Source organism: Anguilla rostrata, chromosome 12 (assembly GCF_018555375.3).
Source record: "Anguilla rostrata isolate EN2019 chromosome 12, ASM1855537v3, whole genome shotgun sequence".
Lineage (NCBI taxonomy): Eukaryota > Metazoa > Chordata > Actinopteri > Anguilliformes > Anguillidae > Anguilla > Anguilla rostrata.
Window position 1 is genome coordinate 1,489,515 of NC_057944.1, and position 17,981 is coordinate 1,507,495.

Sequence of the window (17,981 nt, forward strand, 5' to 3'; positions counted from 1 at the left end):
CCCTACCCTGCCCACAACCACCCTCACCTGCCTTACCCTACTCCCACAACCACCCTCACCTGCCCTACCCTGCCTCCACAACCACCTTCACCTGCCCTACCCTGCCTCCACAACCACCTTCACCTGCCCTACCCTACCCCCACAACCACCTTCACCTGCCCTACCCTACTCCCACAACCACCTTCACCTGCCCTACCCTACTCCCACAACACTGGAATAAATTTACCTTGCGCCTCAAGAATAGCCCTTTTAAAGCTACCCCACTTTTCATTCACAGTCTTGCAGTTAAGAAGCTTCACCCAGTCGATATTTTACTCAAATTCTCATTTTTTGGAAATTGGTTAGTCTAAAATCAAACATTCTGGCCATAGCAGAGGTCTTGTTAATTTGCCATAATACATAAAATCTAACTGCAGAATGATCGCTAGTCCCAAGTGGCTCAATTACCTCTATGCTACAAATTTCGTTTGGATCATTACATAGGACCAGATCCGGAATTAATTTCCCTCTTGTAGGCTGACTGCCAAAAAAAAGGTCATTTATAACATCTAAAAATTCTTCCTCACTTTTTCCTTGGCCTGTCATCATTTCCCAATTAATAGCAGGGTAATTGAAGTCACCTGTAACAATAGTCTCACAATCCTAACAAGCTTGTTTTATTTTTCCAAAGAGCATTGAGTTCAGACTACTGTCTGAAGCTGGCGGCCGGTAACGCACTCCTACTGTAAGGCTCCTTTTATGTTCCCCTATGAGCTTTATCCAAATATCCTCACTAGGAAAGAGCTGGTCAATTTCTGGAATTTTCTGCACATTTTAAAAAAGCGTCTAAATGCAGATTAACCGATTATAATGCCTGTTTTTCTCTCTTCCTTCTCAAAACTCCACAGCAAAACATGCTGAGGCCCTTATCTGTGACCACATATCCAGGGTGTTACGGTATCTCATTTCCTGAAAGATTTTATTACCTCTCAGAAGAAACACAAGCACACAAAGCTATTAGGAGTACCAGGTTCCAATTTGTTTGGTCCCACATACCAGAGGGTCAGCATTCCCTTTTGGATTTAAAGTTCAAGTGATTTAAAGTTTAAAGTTCAAAACACTTGAACGTGCTGCATCTAACCAACTCTCTGCTTTCTTCTCTGCAGAGACTTGGTTAGACCTGCTTGACCCCCACCAGTCTGGCTTCAGGCCTGGCCACTCGACCGAGACTGCACTCCTCTCGGTCAGTGAGTCACTCCATGCCGCACGAGCAGCCTCCCTCTCCTCTGTCCTGATTCTTCTAGACCTCTCCGCTGCATTTGACACTGTGGAGCACTCTATCCTCCTGTCCTCCCTGGCAGCAACAGGGATCTGCGGCACAGTCCTTGACTGGATTGAGTCTTACCTCTCTGACCGTTCCTTCCAGGTTGCCTGGGCGGGTAAGGTATCACCACCCCGTCCCCTTGCCACCGGAGTTCCTCAGGGCTCAGTCCTGGTCCCCTTCTCTTCTCCTTATACACCAGATCCCTTTGCCCTGTAATATCTACCCATGGCTTGTCGTATCACTCCTATGCCGACGACACACAGGTCCCTGCCCGCATCTCCGCTTGCCTGAGGGACATCCAGAGCTGGATGGACAATCACCACCTGAAGCTCAACCCGGGAATGACGGAGCTAATCTTTATTCCTGCTCTATCCTTTCCCCTCCTCGAATTTTCCATTTCCCTAGGGGACACCTTAGTGACATCATCACCCTGTGCCAAGAATCTCGGAGTGGTGATAGACAACAGGCTGTCCCTCTCCAAGAAGATCGCAGCAGTAAGCCGGGCCTGCAGATTTTTCCTGTATAACATCCGGAGAATCCGCCCCTTTTTCACCACTTACTCAACCCAGCTCCTGGTCCAAGCAATGGTTCTATCCCGCCTGGACTACTGCAACTCTCTTCTGGCTGGACTACCGGCATCTGCCACCAGACCTCTGCAACTTATTCAGAATGCTGCAGCTCGTCTGGCCTTCAACCTCCCCAGACACTCCCACGTCACTCCCCTGCTCACTACCCTCCACTGGCTGCCTGTTATAGCTCGCATCAAATTTAAAACATTGGTCCTAGCATACCAGGCAGTCAAGGGATCAGCCCCAGCACACCTCCACAAGATATTCAAACCCTACATGCCAGCCAGATCCCTCCGTTCTGCTACCTCAGGACGCCTGGCACCTCCCCCTCTTCGCACCTGCACTTCCAGAACACGTCTCCTGTCTTTTCTGGCCCCACGATGGTGGAGGTCAGAACAGCTGAGACACTGACCCATTTCAAGTGACGACTGTAGACTCAACTCTTCAGGCTGCACCTCTCCCCATCCCTCCCTACCCCCCTGTAAATGACTGTAAGCTTAGGGTTGTAACTAGACAGCTGTTTCGTAGGTGACTTAGGTGCATTAACTGTCTTAACTATTGCTTGTATTTTTTTCCATAGACTGCGTTGTTGCCGTTCTCGTTGCGCGTCACTCAGTTTCAAAGTCAGCACGTACACAAAAGCATTTATTCCCGTGGAATGTGCTAAGTGATCCTTGCCATAAGAAATCCTGGAATCCTGATAGCCAACATCTCACAAACAGGGAACAGAGGAGACGCCCAGCTGATACACCACATGGAGTCAGAAATTCAAACTGAATCATCTTCATGTGACCTGCAGGACTGCTGCTCAAGTGCCATGTGATAAAGAAATGTTAATGTAAATGGTAAATTCAGTCTTATCTGGAATCCAAAAGACTGTGCTGGCCTTACTACTCCAGTCTTATCTGGAATCTAAAAGACTGTGCTGGTCTTACTACTTCAGTCTTATCTGGAATCTAAAAGACTGTGCTGGCCTTACTACTCCAGTCTTATCTGGAATCTAAAAGACTGTGCTGGGCTTACTACTCCAGTCTTATCTGGAATCTAAAAGACTGTGCTGGCCTTACTACTCCAGTCTTATCTGGAATCTAAAAGACTGTGCTGGCCTTACTACTCCAGTCTTATCTGGAATCTAAAAGACTGTGCTGGCCTTACTACTCCAGTCTTATCTGGAATCTAAAAGACTGTGCTGGCCTTACTACTCCAGTCTTATCTGGAATCTAAAAGACTGTGCTGGCCTTACTACTCCAGTCTTATCTGGAATCCAAAAGACTGTGCTGGCTTTAAGATCAATGGGTCGCCCTAAAGTTTACCTCCATATTCACTGAAGGCTTTGACCAAAAACCTGGCTTCTTCTTGTACCCTTTCTTCGATGCCCCTGCGCCCCATTCCAAAATTCTTCAGGGTCATCAGGGAGAACCTCCGTAGATCCTTCCAACGACTCCCACTGCTTGCCAACACCCCTGTCATCACAACACAATTTCGGCGTTACATATAGTTAAATGCAAAAGTATTGGGACAGTATTTTTGATATTTTGGCTCTGTACTCCAGCACTTCGGATTTGAAATAAAACAATGTATATGCCATTAAACTTTTCTTTATATATTTATTTTTTTGCAAAATATTTTATTAAAATGAGAATGTCACAGTCAGAAAGCAAGAAATTGCATAAAATTTTAGTTTGAATCTGAATCCCCCATCCACCCAATCAACAATTACCAGCCTATTTCTAACCTTTCTGTGCTAGCTAATGTCTTGGAATCCCTGGTTAACATGCAATTTGAATGATTTCTTAAATATAACAACATTCTTTCCAGTTTTCGGTCTGGGTTCTAGGCTGAACATGTCTGGGTTCAGTACCATCACTGCAGCTACTTTTGTTTTAACGACATAGTCCAGTAACTATTGTATTGTAACTATTCTATGTTTTGCATTTATGTTTCAATAATAATTTGTAGTAAGCAGCTGTAGTAAAAGCATAATAATCCACTCCAAGCTGTGCAGTTCTCATGGTGCATATGCACTTCTGGAGTGGAAATGGCAATTGGCTTTCAACACGTATCTGAAATCTGTTGCTTAGGATGCAGTCAGGCTTCATTTTGTGAGTGATCTAGTCTCCTGTTCTCAGTATTAAGGAAGAAGCACAATATTATATTACAGATTTAATTATCAGCAAAAACATATAACATCTGACCATAACTGCCTGGATATTGTCGGTACAGATTATCTAAACATAGTCACAACATTTCATGACAGCATATAATTCAGCTGAGCAGACACTCTGGAGCAGACAGAAAGGTGTGTTCTTTTGCTCACCATAGCCTTTGGTGGCTTGAAGGAGCACAGGGTAAATGGCACGGCCACTGAACTCCTCCCCCTGGTTCAGAAGAGCTTCCTTAATGGTCTGATACCCAGACAGCACAACCACTGGTTTGGGACCAAACCACACAGTGAAGACTGAGCCATACTTCTCACTGAACTGAGGGAAGAGAAAGACACTGATAGTGCACTCTTCATAATAACAACAACTATTATTATTATTATTATCATTATTATTATTATTATTATTATTATTAATAATAATAATAATAATAATAATAATAATAATAATAATAATAATAATAATAACAATGTATATAGCATTGTCCAGTACTTTCCAAGCAATAAAAATAAGATAAAATGAATATGGGATTAGCTGATAGTAAAGCATTATAGAGACGTTGCAAAAGCTCAGTCAGTTTGCTTTTACAGCCCTTCGTCACACCCCTGTAACCCAGCCCGTCCTCTTCATGCTATAAGCAACTCCTCCAAACATAACTCACACAAGAGTTTAGAAAGGCTGTAAAGATTTAACACTCAGACAACAGCGCAGTGAACGAGGGTTAATCTGTAAACCCTAACATGGTAAACAGTAATATGTAACAGTGGAGAAGACTCAATCATTGTGCAGTTTATGATACAAGCAGAAATTTCACTCACAGGTAGAGCACATGCAATGGAAGATATTTAGGTATAGGGCCATTGCTGTTTTTGTTAACCATTTTGTGCTGGGTATATACTATTACAGTTTTTTTTGATTGCTAAGACACATTTAATGAAACAATTCCCCTTTTTCTCAGAACTATTAACACAATCCCAAAACTACACATCAATCAGCACAAACATCAAACATCAATGCCAAACTCAAATTATCTTCTCAAAAACATATACTGTTCCATCAAAATTAAACTTTGCCTTCAAATGGCACACACAAGCCATCGAAAACACAGACAATGTAGATTACCCATAACACACCAGTGAGATAAATTCAAAGCACTACTGCAAAAACCTTTTATAGCAGTATGTAAGGAGTTATTTTCTCCTGGTTATTCTATTATGGTTTTCAGATTTTGATCTTTGCAATGTTACACTACTAACAAATGAGGGAGTGTGCACATTTCCAAATGTTTTATCTGTAGTAGTGAAAAGTACTGTACAGTAACCACAACACAGTTGAAGGAACAAAAAAATGTAGTATTTACAAAGGAGAGTAGCATTCATAAAAGGAACTCAGTATATGCAGCACTATAAACAAAAACAGCAATAAAATCTAAAGAACATATAGTCTGTAAATACACTTCAACATTACATAGACAGCATATCATCTCACAGTAGTACAGCAGATACAATACGTAACATTACAGTAAATTATAGTACCTGTTTTCTTGTCTGAAAGTATGGACAATGGATGCCACTGTGAAACAATTCAAGTTTGGCTGAACACTCCATTTTGAGGATCCATTCAAAAGCACACAGACGCAAACTGTGGCCCTATTTACTGATCCAGAGATTGTGACCGGTGTGTAAACAATTTTGCTGCCAAGTGTTTGCACCTAGAGAAAGGTGTGTTACCTGAGTTTAGGTTGTGATGACTTGAGTTAAATGTTTTGACTACTAGTTTTTGTTTCATGAGCACAGTGTGTAACCAGTGATTCATGAGAGCATTTGTTTGTAGAGATTCGCAGAAAAAGTTTAACAATTTGCAGCCTGTGTTAAAACAAGTGAAAAGTGTTCATAGTTTTGAGAGATGTGTTGGTCCTCTGAGAACTGAAGTAATAATTTGGGAGTTTTTGCTAAAAGAACCAGTTTTAGTGAGTTAGCAATCGAGAAAAACTGTAACTACACAGCAGTGACAGTGGCCATGTTCGCAACATTAAAATACTCCGGAAACTAAGAAAACAATAAGTTACCCTTTGTTAAGTACATTTTTAACAGTGTAATATGTAATATATTTGTTGGGCTGAATAGCCTGTTCTCGTGTTATGTTATGTTATATATTTGGTCCCGTTTCCACACGTGCTAGGCAGTTTCAGTGGGTTTTGGGTGTTCCTTAAACTTTATGTTTGTTCAGCTGCCATCTTGGCCAGCTCTCTATTGAAAACATGATTTTCACCTCAGTGAGATTTACAGGGGCCTGTATCACAAAATAAGTTTAACTTAAATAAGCCAAGTCCAAGTTAGCTGGCTCAACAAATCCGTAAAAACATACTTTTTTAAAGCACATACTGGCTTTAAAATTCACGGTTGAGATATTAATAGGTGTAATTTATCTCATAGAATAAAACATGAAAGCGTTGTCTAATGATAATGATATTCGCATATAATAAAATATATTTTAACATAAAAATTGCCCACTCCAGCTTTAACCTTCCCATTGCATCTTACAATGAACACATTATAATGTTCTAATATTTCACCTAATTAGAGTAACATACGGTAACACAAGAGGTCTTCTGGCAGGTGGGAACTCCGAGCCTGGATCAGTGAGCTACGAGGTGGGAACTCCCAGCCTGGATCAGTGAGCTACGAGGTGGGAACTCCGAGCCTGGATCAGTGAGCTACAAGGTGGGAACTCCGAGCCTGGATCAGTGAGCTACGAGGTGGGAACTCCGAGCCTGGATCAGCGAGCTACGAGGTGGGAACTCCCAGCCTGGATCAGTGAGCTACGAGGTGGGAACTCCGAGCCTGGATCAGCGAGCTACGAGGTGGGAACGACTGTAAGCGGGGGCCAACTCTCTTAAAACCGAGGAATAATTGTGACAACCTGAGAAGTGTAAAGTATAAAGAGTAATAGTGATTCCTGTAGACCGTGTGGCAGGCGGCACCGACAGGAACAGCTCAGAACTTGAGCTGAAGAAGAGTGGAGTGCTACCGCACTGGGAGGGAGGCCTTCTCCCCCACACCCCTTGGGACCGGAGGATCACCAGCCGGCGACCGGAGCAAGGAACCGGACCCGGATCGAACTGACCACGCCCTGTTCCCCCCTTATCCCAATTGTTTCTCGTTTCTCTCTAGAAGGGCGTGTGAAGACCTGGAGTGGAGCACCGATACCCCAACCGGGAAGACGCTTTAGTTGTTTTTGGCTCCCCCTACCCCTACCCCCACTCATTACAATGATTAAAGAACTTTTTTGTTAACCACTACCTCAGTCTCACCGTTCTGGTTCTTCTGGGCATCCGAAAAGAACCAGTTTTAGTGTGTTAGAAATCAAGAAAAACTGTAACAAACTAAAATAGGTAGTTAGCATGCTAAGTGGCTAATGTCACAATCCTTGGCTAAATTGAACAGTATGTCATAATTTTCAAGGATTTTCATTGTATCCTATTGATTTATTATTGTGAGTGCCATTTCTTTTTATTTGACCTTTCTAAAAGACTGACTGGCATAGCAACTTGTTCGTTTTGTGTTTTTGCTTGCTTTCATTCCCATAAAGTATTTGTACTCATGCAATAATTTTTGTGGATGCATTATTTATTTTACCTATTTGTATATAAGAAGGGAGTTTGACAAACGCAATTCAGAAATAAGTCATTCGAAAAAGTGTCATTATGAAATGAAAAAAAGCCAGCCAGAAATACCTTATGAAATTAAATAGCCTATAATCACGTTATTGTGAAAAGGACTGTCATGAGGTATGAATTATTGAATGATAATTCAATATGAAAATGAAGTATTTATTTATTTATTTATTTCCATATTTAACCTATTTATATCATTATTTATTTCATTTCATTGTGGAGAACGTTTAGTCGTCCATACTGCCGCTCCAAAAGTCTGTCTACGGCCCTGTCTGATTACACTGCAGATAATAATAAAAAACATTATAGGAAAACATGCACCACACAGTTTTTCCCCTGATGCCTTTTTCTAAAATTATTTTATGAATGGTAGCCTACTCTCCGAAAAAATCCAGCCTTGCATCAATCATTCAGCAGACAGTCGTTCAGTAATACTTTGATCATGTTACGTTAAGTGTTTTTCTTGCTTTGTATTGAAATGAACAAACTTATTGTTTTTCTATTAAAAAGACAATAATATGACCACGCGGTCTTAACTGCATCTATTGGACTTGCTTTCTAGTTGCAGAGGTTAGCGACATGATTCAATTCAATTCAATTCAAATCAAATCACTTTATTTGTCCCCGAGGGGCAATTGATGCATGCTTATTTTTTTATTAATTCTAGGTAAAAGTCTAATTATATTTAGACTAACTCACCTCTAAATATGACTTGTAGGGTTGTTTCAAATCCACCTGGAAAATGTTTCCAAGGATGGGAACTGGAGAGGGACCAGGCGGTAGTCTTGCTGTGCTGCTTTCTTTTCCACGACTCTTCCAAAATAACGCAAGAACTATGAGAACCATCAAAATAGAGAGGAAATTGTTTGACAGAAGGCTTAAGAAATCCATTTTCTAAAAGCAATCTATCATTTATTTTAAAGAGTAAACTAAAGTTTAAAGATTCAGTTATGTCCTTTTTCGTAACTTTTCTTTTAGTTTTGAAAGACCCTGCGCATAGTCCCGCATATATATCCACTGTGACATCACTTATTTATGCATGTGACCTGATAGTTTATAAATCCGCACTGAATGGGCGTTATACTGTGAAGCGAAATTATGAGGATAGCCAGCTGTTCTGAGATGTAACTCTGTGTTGTCGATATCACGAACCTGACTAACTTTTAATCAGGGTTTATCGCTGTGGTAATTTATACAGTACGGCTACCTGGTCCAGGACAGATTAAGTTATTGGCATAAACGCACCGCACTTTGACCAATCATCTGATTGGAAAAAAACGTGTCTCCGTTCCTGGAAGATCCCGCAGAGGTCGGGTTCTCTTCGCATTTAGAGACCGAATAAATCATTGTCTTTACCGAGGATACAGTATACGAAAGATACTGCCTATTCTCAACGGAGGGAATACACGCGCAAGCTTCTTAAGCCCTACGTGTCAGTTAAAGTGGTAACACTTTACAACAAAGGTACACAGCTCATGGTAAAATAATGCATGACTAAATCGTGATTTTCTGCATGGATGATGCACCACGAACTCTTGTGGCTCAGTTTTAATACATTATCAAGGCATTAGTTTATATGATTACTTAACAGTTAATGGATCATGAAGCTGGCTGGTATATCTGCTCCCACACAGTAAAATGTCCAGTGTTAATTCAACACTTAATAGGTAACATTTGATCCCACACAGATAGCTATCTGTTAAGTATTAAATTAACACTGTTAGAGTTTAATTAACACTGGACATTTTACTGTACATCAGCTATATATGCTGCATAAACAAATACCAAAATACTGAGAGTTTGGGTCATGCAGCGTATATATATCTTATGGGTGGTAGACAAAGTGGGCCTTTAGTATTAACCTGTGTAAAGTGGAGGAAAATGCAATGAAGCAGAAGCAGCCTTGCTTTCCTAGCCATCCTCCATACCTCACTCATTACATTACATTTATTTAGCAGACACTTTTATCCAAAGCGATATACAGCAAGTGCACACCAAAGGTCATTGGAACAACTACAAAACACAGGTACTCATTTTGTAACAGTTATTCATAGCCATGAACACATAAAGTCCAGTTCACACAGTGAACATTACTCTGACCTAACATATGCTAAGTCAAACTAGGAGGCATGACAAACACAAAAGTACAAAGTACAAAACGTGCTGGATGGAGGTACACGTAACATGAAAGTGGCACAGGAGGTACATGTGTAGCGTGAAAGAGGGGGATTTAAGTGATAAAAATGATCCCAGATTGGGAGTGCCCCGCAGACTGGTGATAGTCAGTCCAGGTAGTCTGAAGAGATGAGTCTTCAGAACACAGCAGAAGATGGGCAATGACTGAGTGGTTCGTAGAGGAACAGGGAGTTCGTTCCACCACTGGGGAGTTAGGGTGGAGAAGCTCCGTGGTAGGGAGGACCAAGAACCATTCACCTGGATGGCAGGGGGTGCAAGGCACACTACTGCTGCAGAGCAGAGTGGTTGAGCTTGCATGTAGGTTTGAATCACGTCCTGCAAGTAGGGAGGGGCCGTCCTGTTGGCTGCAGTGTAGGGAAGGGTCAGGACTCACTGTTGTATTCTTGTATGTAGGAAAACTCACTGTAAACAATGTTCACAAATAGTATTAGTGTGATAGAAAACAAGCTTTCTTTCTGTGTTTAACTATATGTGTTTATAAGAAAACTACGTATGTAACTGAAGGTGGCCAATGGAAAGGTACTGGAGAGGAATGACCTGTGAAGAGGAAAAAAACAGTGTGAGTAAAACAGGGAGCTTGCCACAGGCGTTTAACAACATCATGAATGCGTAAATGTGACTTAAGGGATATACTTTGTAAATTAAGTGAAATCATAGTTAAAAGTAACTGCTGTAAGCATATAACCATTGTGTGCAAAATGTCATGTGTTCATCAATAGCATGTGAAAAGTGCAAATACTGTGAATAATATCGAAAAGAGGACAAGCTGTTCTGATAAGAAGGAACACCTACCACCGCTGAAAATGTGCCAGTGAACTCGACGCTTGGCCAAGGTTTCTGAGGGAAGCAACAGTTTAGAGAAAAACAGAAATGAGTACGAGCGGAGCGACAAGGCCTGTCTAAGGGCCGTTGGAAAGACATATAAAGGAAAGAGGTGTGAACAGAAGTTTGAGACTTTCTTCACAAACCCTGAAATGAGAGCTTGAACAGTTTCTCCTATTTGACCAAATAAAAGTTGTGTTGCTGAATTACTCTGTGACCTGACTAAATTATTTGCCTCCATTGAAGGTAAAATCCACAACATTAGGCTTCCATAAAAATGACTGTAACTGCTGCCACAAATCTGGAAGCACAGAATCATCTGGAATGTCATTGCATTAAGACTTGCCTTCACTGGAACCAAGGGGCCAAGCCCAAACCATGAAAAACAGCCCCAGAGCAAGGGGTGTCCAGATACGTTTAGTCACAGAGTGTATCATTAACATCATTTTGACAATTTCATAACACAAGTGCAAACTATATATTTTATGAACTCAATAGCTTTGTTTGGACACCACTAGTGTTGGGTAATAAACATGAAAGGTTTAAGTTTGCACAATAAAATCTACCCTGTTAACTGTACAAATTGCTATTATGTCAAAGCAACTAATCATGTTGAACAGAGTCTAATCAAAACAACATTTTATTTGGTTCTTTTCACTTTAAAAAAATGTATCTACTCAAAGACCCTATGATAAGACAAGTTTTGTCATTGAGGAAACGTCTTGCACTAAAATTTGTTTGTGCAGTTAACCAGAAAAGTTGCATAGTTTCAACAATTTTTTTTTTCATACTAAACATTGAAATTCTACTTATCCTCAAGATGTTAGGTTACTTACTGCAGATTCTATGCCATTATAACAAAATACACCATGTTAAAACATTTTAGACAAACTATTCAGAACGCTTTTTCAACAACGGCTAACTAAACTTAACTTTCTCTTGTTTATCTAACTCACTTTTATTAAGTATGTTCAGATAACTTCTTAAAGTAATAATCTCGAAGATTTTCATTAAAATAGATGTCTTTTAAGTCACTATCGATCGCCGCATTGGGTAACACAATGGTGATTGAGCCTATTTTTATATTAATTTATACTATTATTGTTATCATAATTCATGATTAAAAAAGTTGGTGTCTGTGGCGACTTTCCCGGGAAAAAATCACAAGCGGCGCACAGTTAGTGACGCGTTTTTCATCACCCATCAGTGGTTGGTCCGCCAGAGAGGGTAGGCGGAACTAACGCAACAGGTTGGCTCTTCAACTCACTTGTGTGTGTGCGGCGTACTGTTTTTTCCGGTGTCTGCATGCATTACAATAATAGAGAAAGAGGGGGTTGGGGGAGTTATGGAGCCCTAAAAAGTTTTTGTGTAACATGAGAGATCATATTATTTGTTGATGTAGATTTCGTATTACATTTAATGACAATGTAACTTTACTAAATTACATAGCTATTTGCACAGCTAACGCTAGCTACCAGACCATGTCAAGAAAGACAACATTAGTTTAGACAATGTTGCGCACAGTATCCATCTCTCATATCAGGTAACGTTGCCTTAGCTAGCTAGCTAATGTATTTAACACAATCTAATGTCGGCTAACAATTAGAAAAAAACGCTACCGACCGGTACCGACCTCGCAAACCGTCTCTCGAATGCAATGCTACCTTGTTGCAACGTTGCAGTGTAGCTAACTTAAGGCCAGTTCAGATCAATGATTCGCAACGAGACTGGGTGCAACTTGTAAAATTCCAAGACGTCTGATTGTAAACGTTCTAAAACTGCACTTGGCGATTTGACAAGGACGGTCTTTTAAAACCTCAAGGCAGGCAACGGCTCTGCTACTAGCCAGTTCACACTGCTGCAATTTTCTCTGCAACATTCTAAAACCCTATTGCCTCGTTGCGAATCATTGATCTGAACTGGCCTTAACGTTACCGTTATTTACATTGCCATCGAGTTCATCAAGATATTATAATGATCGGAATAAAGCCGGGGTATGTGGAGCAGAGCCGGGTCTGATTTCTGAAGACGTCATGCAGGAGAAAACTAAATATAAGAATACAGCAGTATGGATTAGCATTATTGTTTTATTACGCTTCCTCATATGTTCTTTCAGCCTTTATGCCCTTTTTGATGAAATCTCCTTTGTTTTTGTTTTATTCTTCTTGTTCTGATTGCTAATTTAACACCCAGCTCAGCTTTATTCTCGAACAGTTTAGCTAGCAAAACCAGAAACACCAGGGCTGACATTTTGCAAGGCAGTTGTTTAAAAAATACCACACAACAATCATTCACGAAAAACACTGCTTATTGTGCACGAGATACATAATTGCACGAGCCACAGCGAATCCCGCAAATTCTTCTCTGCAGTGTAAAGATGTTAATACCGGGCAGAAGTGATAAAGAACGTTTGCAGAAATTGATCATCACTAATTCTACCCCAGGTTTGCTACGGCATTTTAACCCGGCTCGGCAGTGTAAAGACATCTTGAGTTAGCCTAATGTTAGACAACGAATGAGTATGTACATAACATAACAAATCTTCGAGATTGTCACTTTAAGTAAGACTAAACTAATTTCTATAAGTTAGACAAAATTCATTTAAGTGTAAAAACATTGATTTTTACATTTTACAAATAATCAATAATATTGTATGCCACCACTGTCCATAATTTTATTAAGTAAATTCAAAGGCAAAAGTCATAAATTGAATTTAACTTTAAAAATGATTTTTAAGTTAGTGTAATGCAAGTTGTTTTTTTTTAAATTACACTCCACTTCATAAAGGGGTAGTCTGCAAAGTAAGAATATGGGATTCGCAGGCTAATTAAGACTTAACCCGAGGTTTTCCATATTACGATCCTGACTGTCGGACATGTAATTCACCATTTGGCCATTCTCAGCCATAGGAAGCTTCAAAGCGCTCGGCCAGCATAGCCTGCAGATAAGAGCAGGAACTGGGGCCATTTGAGGTGTGAATTTACGTGTCTGTGTGTGTACATGTGCGTGTGTGTGTACGTGAATGTGCGTGTGTGTGCGTGCGTTTGTGTGTGTCAAAAGGGGTGGGCCGGGAAACCCCATGTTGGAATTCCTCATATTTTTTATATACATTAAAAAATGTTAATACACCTACAAGCACTGTGTTGGACATGCTGGGCAGGCCAAACCAAACTAGAGTGGAAGTCAGTGTCACTGTTGACTTTGTAACTTGGTTTAATTGTTGCTTGGTCTAGTATCGCCACATAGTTGCTCACAAATATTCCCATAATAACCAAAGCTGTCTCCCAAAAAGATCTGAAAATCCTTAATGTGTAATGTCCCCATAATGCTCACCAAGACAGAGGGTTAATTTACCCATAACCTTAAAAATATGTATTGTATTGTTGATTGACCTGGACCAATGATTATATAAGGGAAGAAATCAGTACTCCTTGGTTCCTCCCTGGTCATTAATTAAGTATGCACAGGCCAGGAGAAGAGACGGTGTGTCCTTCTCTTTCTGTAGATAAATATGCACAGTGCACCCTCCTTTTAGAAAGAAATGGACTTGGCAAGATGTTTTTAACAGTTCGTTGGAAGTGGGCATCTGAGGTCTGGTGTTGTACATTTCATCTCTGGTCTTTTGGAATATTCTTTAGTCTTTAGTCTTTCGAATTTCATTGGTTCCTTGTGTGACTGCAAACCTTTCAATGTCGGTAATATGTGTTATTCTTTTAAGGTAGTTGAACCTCATATTTATATTAGATGTGAATATTTATTGTAACTTAATAAAAATCTTAATTTTAATCTGGTTTCAAGTTGTACATTTTGATAAAGGTTGATCCAACATTTTGCTCTACCTATCAATGATTTGGCAATGATTGAATTGATATTTTTTTATTCCTTGATAATAATCACCAAATTAAATCAAATAAATAGGCTAGGCTTTATGTATCTGCAAGTGTTTTACATTAATGTAGGCCTATGAATGTTTCACTTGTGTAGGTTAAGTGTGAGTATTTTGTATGTGTTTGTGTGTGAGTATGTATGTGAGCAGTTTCAATAATTTCCTAAAGAGCACTTAATGCACTTAATGCAGCCTAAAGAGCACCCAAAAAATGTGCTGTGCCCCTACATCTTTACGTTATAGCCTGTAGGGCCTACATTGACTGATAAGAGGCGGTCACGTGTAGCAGCTGGATGTGGCTAGTAAGGAACAAAATAAATCCACATTCACAACACGTTATTAACATCGAGAATTACTAACTAACATTCACAACAGGTTATTAACATGGAGAATGACTAACTTACATTCACAATACATTAGTAACATTGAGAATTACTAAATTATTATTCCATTTTTAATTGGCTATACGAATTTGCTCTCTTCTATGCAGCTTATCTATTTCTGTGCAACCAAAGCAGAGACTGTCTTCGAAGATCAATGCACTGAAAAAACCAACAGCACCAACCTCTATTGTTAGGAGGGCAAAATGGAGCTTTAGAATGTTGCCAGCAGTATATGCATGTGAGATTGACAATACATTTCTCACAGAAAATGTAGTTTGTCGACTTTCTTACTTCACTACAGTGTGATAAAACTAACAAGTGGTAAGTGCTAGTGTGATATTATCCCTTATTGATCGCCGAATGAGGTTAGTATGTTGTAGCTAGCAGAAGCTAATAGCACTAAACCATAAAAAAATTAACTTTTAACAGCACTTGTTCAGTCGAAGCATTCGATTTTACCCAGCGGCACCGAAAATTTCAGTTGCACCCTCAATAAAATCCAAAAGTCCCAGTACAAGATGGAATTAAATTAAAAAAATATATATTTTCTGAATGGTCATCAATTCCACTTGGCCGCTTTGACTGAAACCAAGCGATCTGAACCAATGAACTACATAAGGACTAGAAGGGAAACTGCCTTCTCAAAATGGCGCATTTTCCACGACCCATAGTCAATTCTCTGATTGGCCAATGTGTCAAGTCACGTGAACGTGGTCAGCTTGTCTCTTCTGCACAGTGTAATGACTGCCGCATTCAAAGACCTCATCCATGATCTTCAGCCAACTTCTGCTATCATGTCAAGGGCCACTCTGCCCTCAAGGATAGCTAAAGTTGCACAAGACAAGAAGAAAAATGTGGGACACAGAATGGGTAAAGTAGACTTTGTTGCTATAACCACTGACTGTTGGTTATTGAGAAGATGCCGGCTTCTAATCACAGCCTATTGGATTGACCCAGAGAGCCTAAACAGGTACTCTGCGGCCCTTGTCTGCACACTGTTAAAAGGATCATACACACATATACAAATCAGCAAGATTGTGTGAACTTCTACTGACAGTAGATCCAACTTACAAGCATTCAGGATTTATGGAGATGAAAACAACGTGGCTGACGAGACTGAAGCAGCAGGCACTCTAGAAGAGGAATAGCAGGACGATGTTCAAGAGGAAAGAGAAGACGTTGAGTTCACTGATGTGGCTGCACTTCTGGATGCGGACAGTGGTTAGCAGCATCAGCTACCAAAACATCATCACTGTGCATGCCACCTTCTCAACTGAATTTCCTCAGCCAACGCAAACACAAATGAAGCATGTAAGAAAATGTACAGATCAACATTTGTAAAATGTCAGACACTATGGAACAAAAGTCTGTTGCCATAGAAACCATCACCGATGCACACGGTATCGAGATTATTCACCACAGTGCTGCGCAGTGAAATGCCATGCTCAGAGGAGAGGACCCTGAGGATAATGAAAGGTAAAGGAGAGGACCCTGTGGATAATGAAAGGTAGAGTAGAGGACCCTGTGGATAATGAAAGGTAGAGTAGAGGACCCTGTGGATAATGACAGGTAAAGGAGAGGACCCTGTGGATAATGACAGGTAAACTAGAGGGCCCTGTGGATAATGAAAGGTAAAGGATAGGACCTTGTGGATAATGAAAGGTAAAGTAGAGGACCCTGTGGATAATGAAAGGTAAAGTAGAGGACCCTGTGGATAATGACAGGTAAAGTAGAGGACCCTGTGGATAATGACAGGTAGAGTAGAGGACCCTGTGGATAATGACAGGTAAAGGAGAGGACCCTGTGGATAATGACAGGTAGAGTAGAGGACCCTGTGGATAATGACAGGTAAAGGAGAGGACCCTGTGGATAATGAAAGGTAAAGGAGAGGACCCTGTGGATAATGAAAGGTAAAGTAGAGGACCCTGTGGATAATGACAGGTAGAGTAGAGGACCCTGTGGATAATGAAAGGTAGAGTAGAGGACCCTGTGGATAATGAAAGGTAAAGGAGAGGACCCTGTGGATAATGAAAGGTAAAGGAGAGGACCCTATGGATAATGAAAGGTAAAGGAGAAGACCCTGTGGATAATGACAGGTAAAGTAGAGGACCCTGTGGATAATGAAAGGTAAAGTAGAGGACCCTGTGGATAATGAAAGGTAAAGGAGAGGACCCTGTGGATAATGAAAGGTAAAGGAGAGGACCCTGTGGATAATGAAAGGTAAAGGAGAGGACCCTGTGGATAATGAAAGGTAGAGTAGAGGTGTCATGGTCCTGTGTTCCTGTCTGTGTTTCCCTTGTTGGGCCGCCAGATGGCGGCACTTCTGTTTTGTGTCCTGCTCCCCTCCTGTTAATTGTATGATTGTTTCAATTGTCTCGTTATCCCATCATTGTTCCCACCTGTCTTATCCCCTCCTTCTGGTTTGATTGTTTTTTGAGTTCACCTGTGTCTTGTTACCCTTGTCTATTTAAGTTCTCTGTTCCCTTGACTCGGGTGCTGGTTCCTTGCGTTTGTTCTGCCTTGCGTTTGTTACCAATGTATGTTCAGTCCATTTATACCTGCCTGCGTTTGTTACCCGTTTGTGTTTTGTTCCTGACCCGTATGTATTTTCTGGTGTTTCTTTTATGTGTTTGTTTCCGATGTTGCAAACTGTATGTACCTGCTTGTTCCCTTGTGCTCTGCCTTCCCGTGTTCTGCCCCGCCTGTGTTTTTGAGTTCTTGTTGTTTTCTGTTTCATTAGATTATTTTTTGAGTTTGTGTTTCACCTGCCTGTATTTTGTTCCTGACTTGTGTTTTTGACCTTCCCTTGTGCTCTGCCTTCCCGTGTTCTGCCCTGTCTGTGTTTTTGAGTTCCTGTTTTCTGTTTCATTAGATTATTTTTTGAGTTTGTGTTTTAGCCCTTTGTGGCCTTATCTGTTCCTTGTTTGTTCACCTTGTGTTAGTAAAGTCTTTGTTAATTTTCCCTTTTGAGTTTGTGTTTTTTT

General features: G+C 40.6%; 1 protein-coding gene across 5 annotated transcripts in view; it reads right to left on the reverse strand.

The window, feature by feature from the left end:
- LOC135235498 (cytochrome P450 2M1-like) overlaps positions 1-8,880 on the reverse strand; it is a 340,188-nt gene extending 331,308 nt beyond the window's left edge. For 2 of the 5 annotated variants that reach the window (XM_064301033.1, XM_064301032.1), the window contains exons 1-3: positions 8,410-8,878; positions 4,190-4,352; positions 3,186-3,335 (exon numbers count right to left, since the gene is read on the reverse strand). In XM_064301033.1, coding sequence (XP_064157103.1) covers positions 3,186-3,335; positions 4,190-4,352; positions 8,410-8,601 — 505 coding nt within the window. In that variant the 5' untranslated portion in view covers positions 8,602-8,878. Of the gene's footprint in view, positions 1-3,185; positions 3,336-4,189; positions 4,353-5,569; positions 5,794-8,409 lie in introns of those variants that run through there. The other 3 variants (XM_064301031.1, XM_064301030.1, XM_064301034.1) reach the window with 3 other exon arrangements.
- Positions 8,881-17,981: the final 9,101 nt, after the last annotated feature.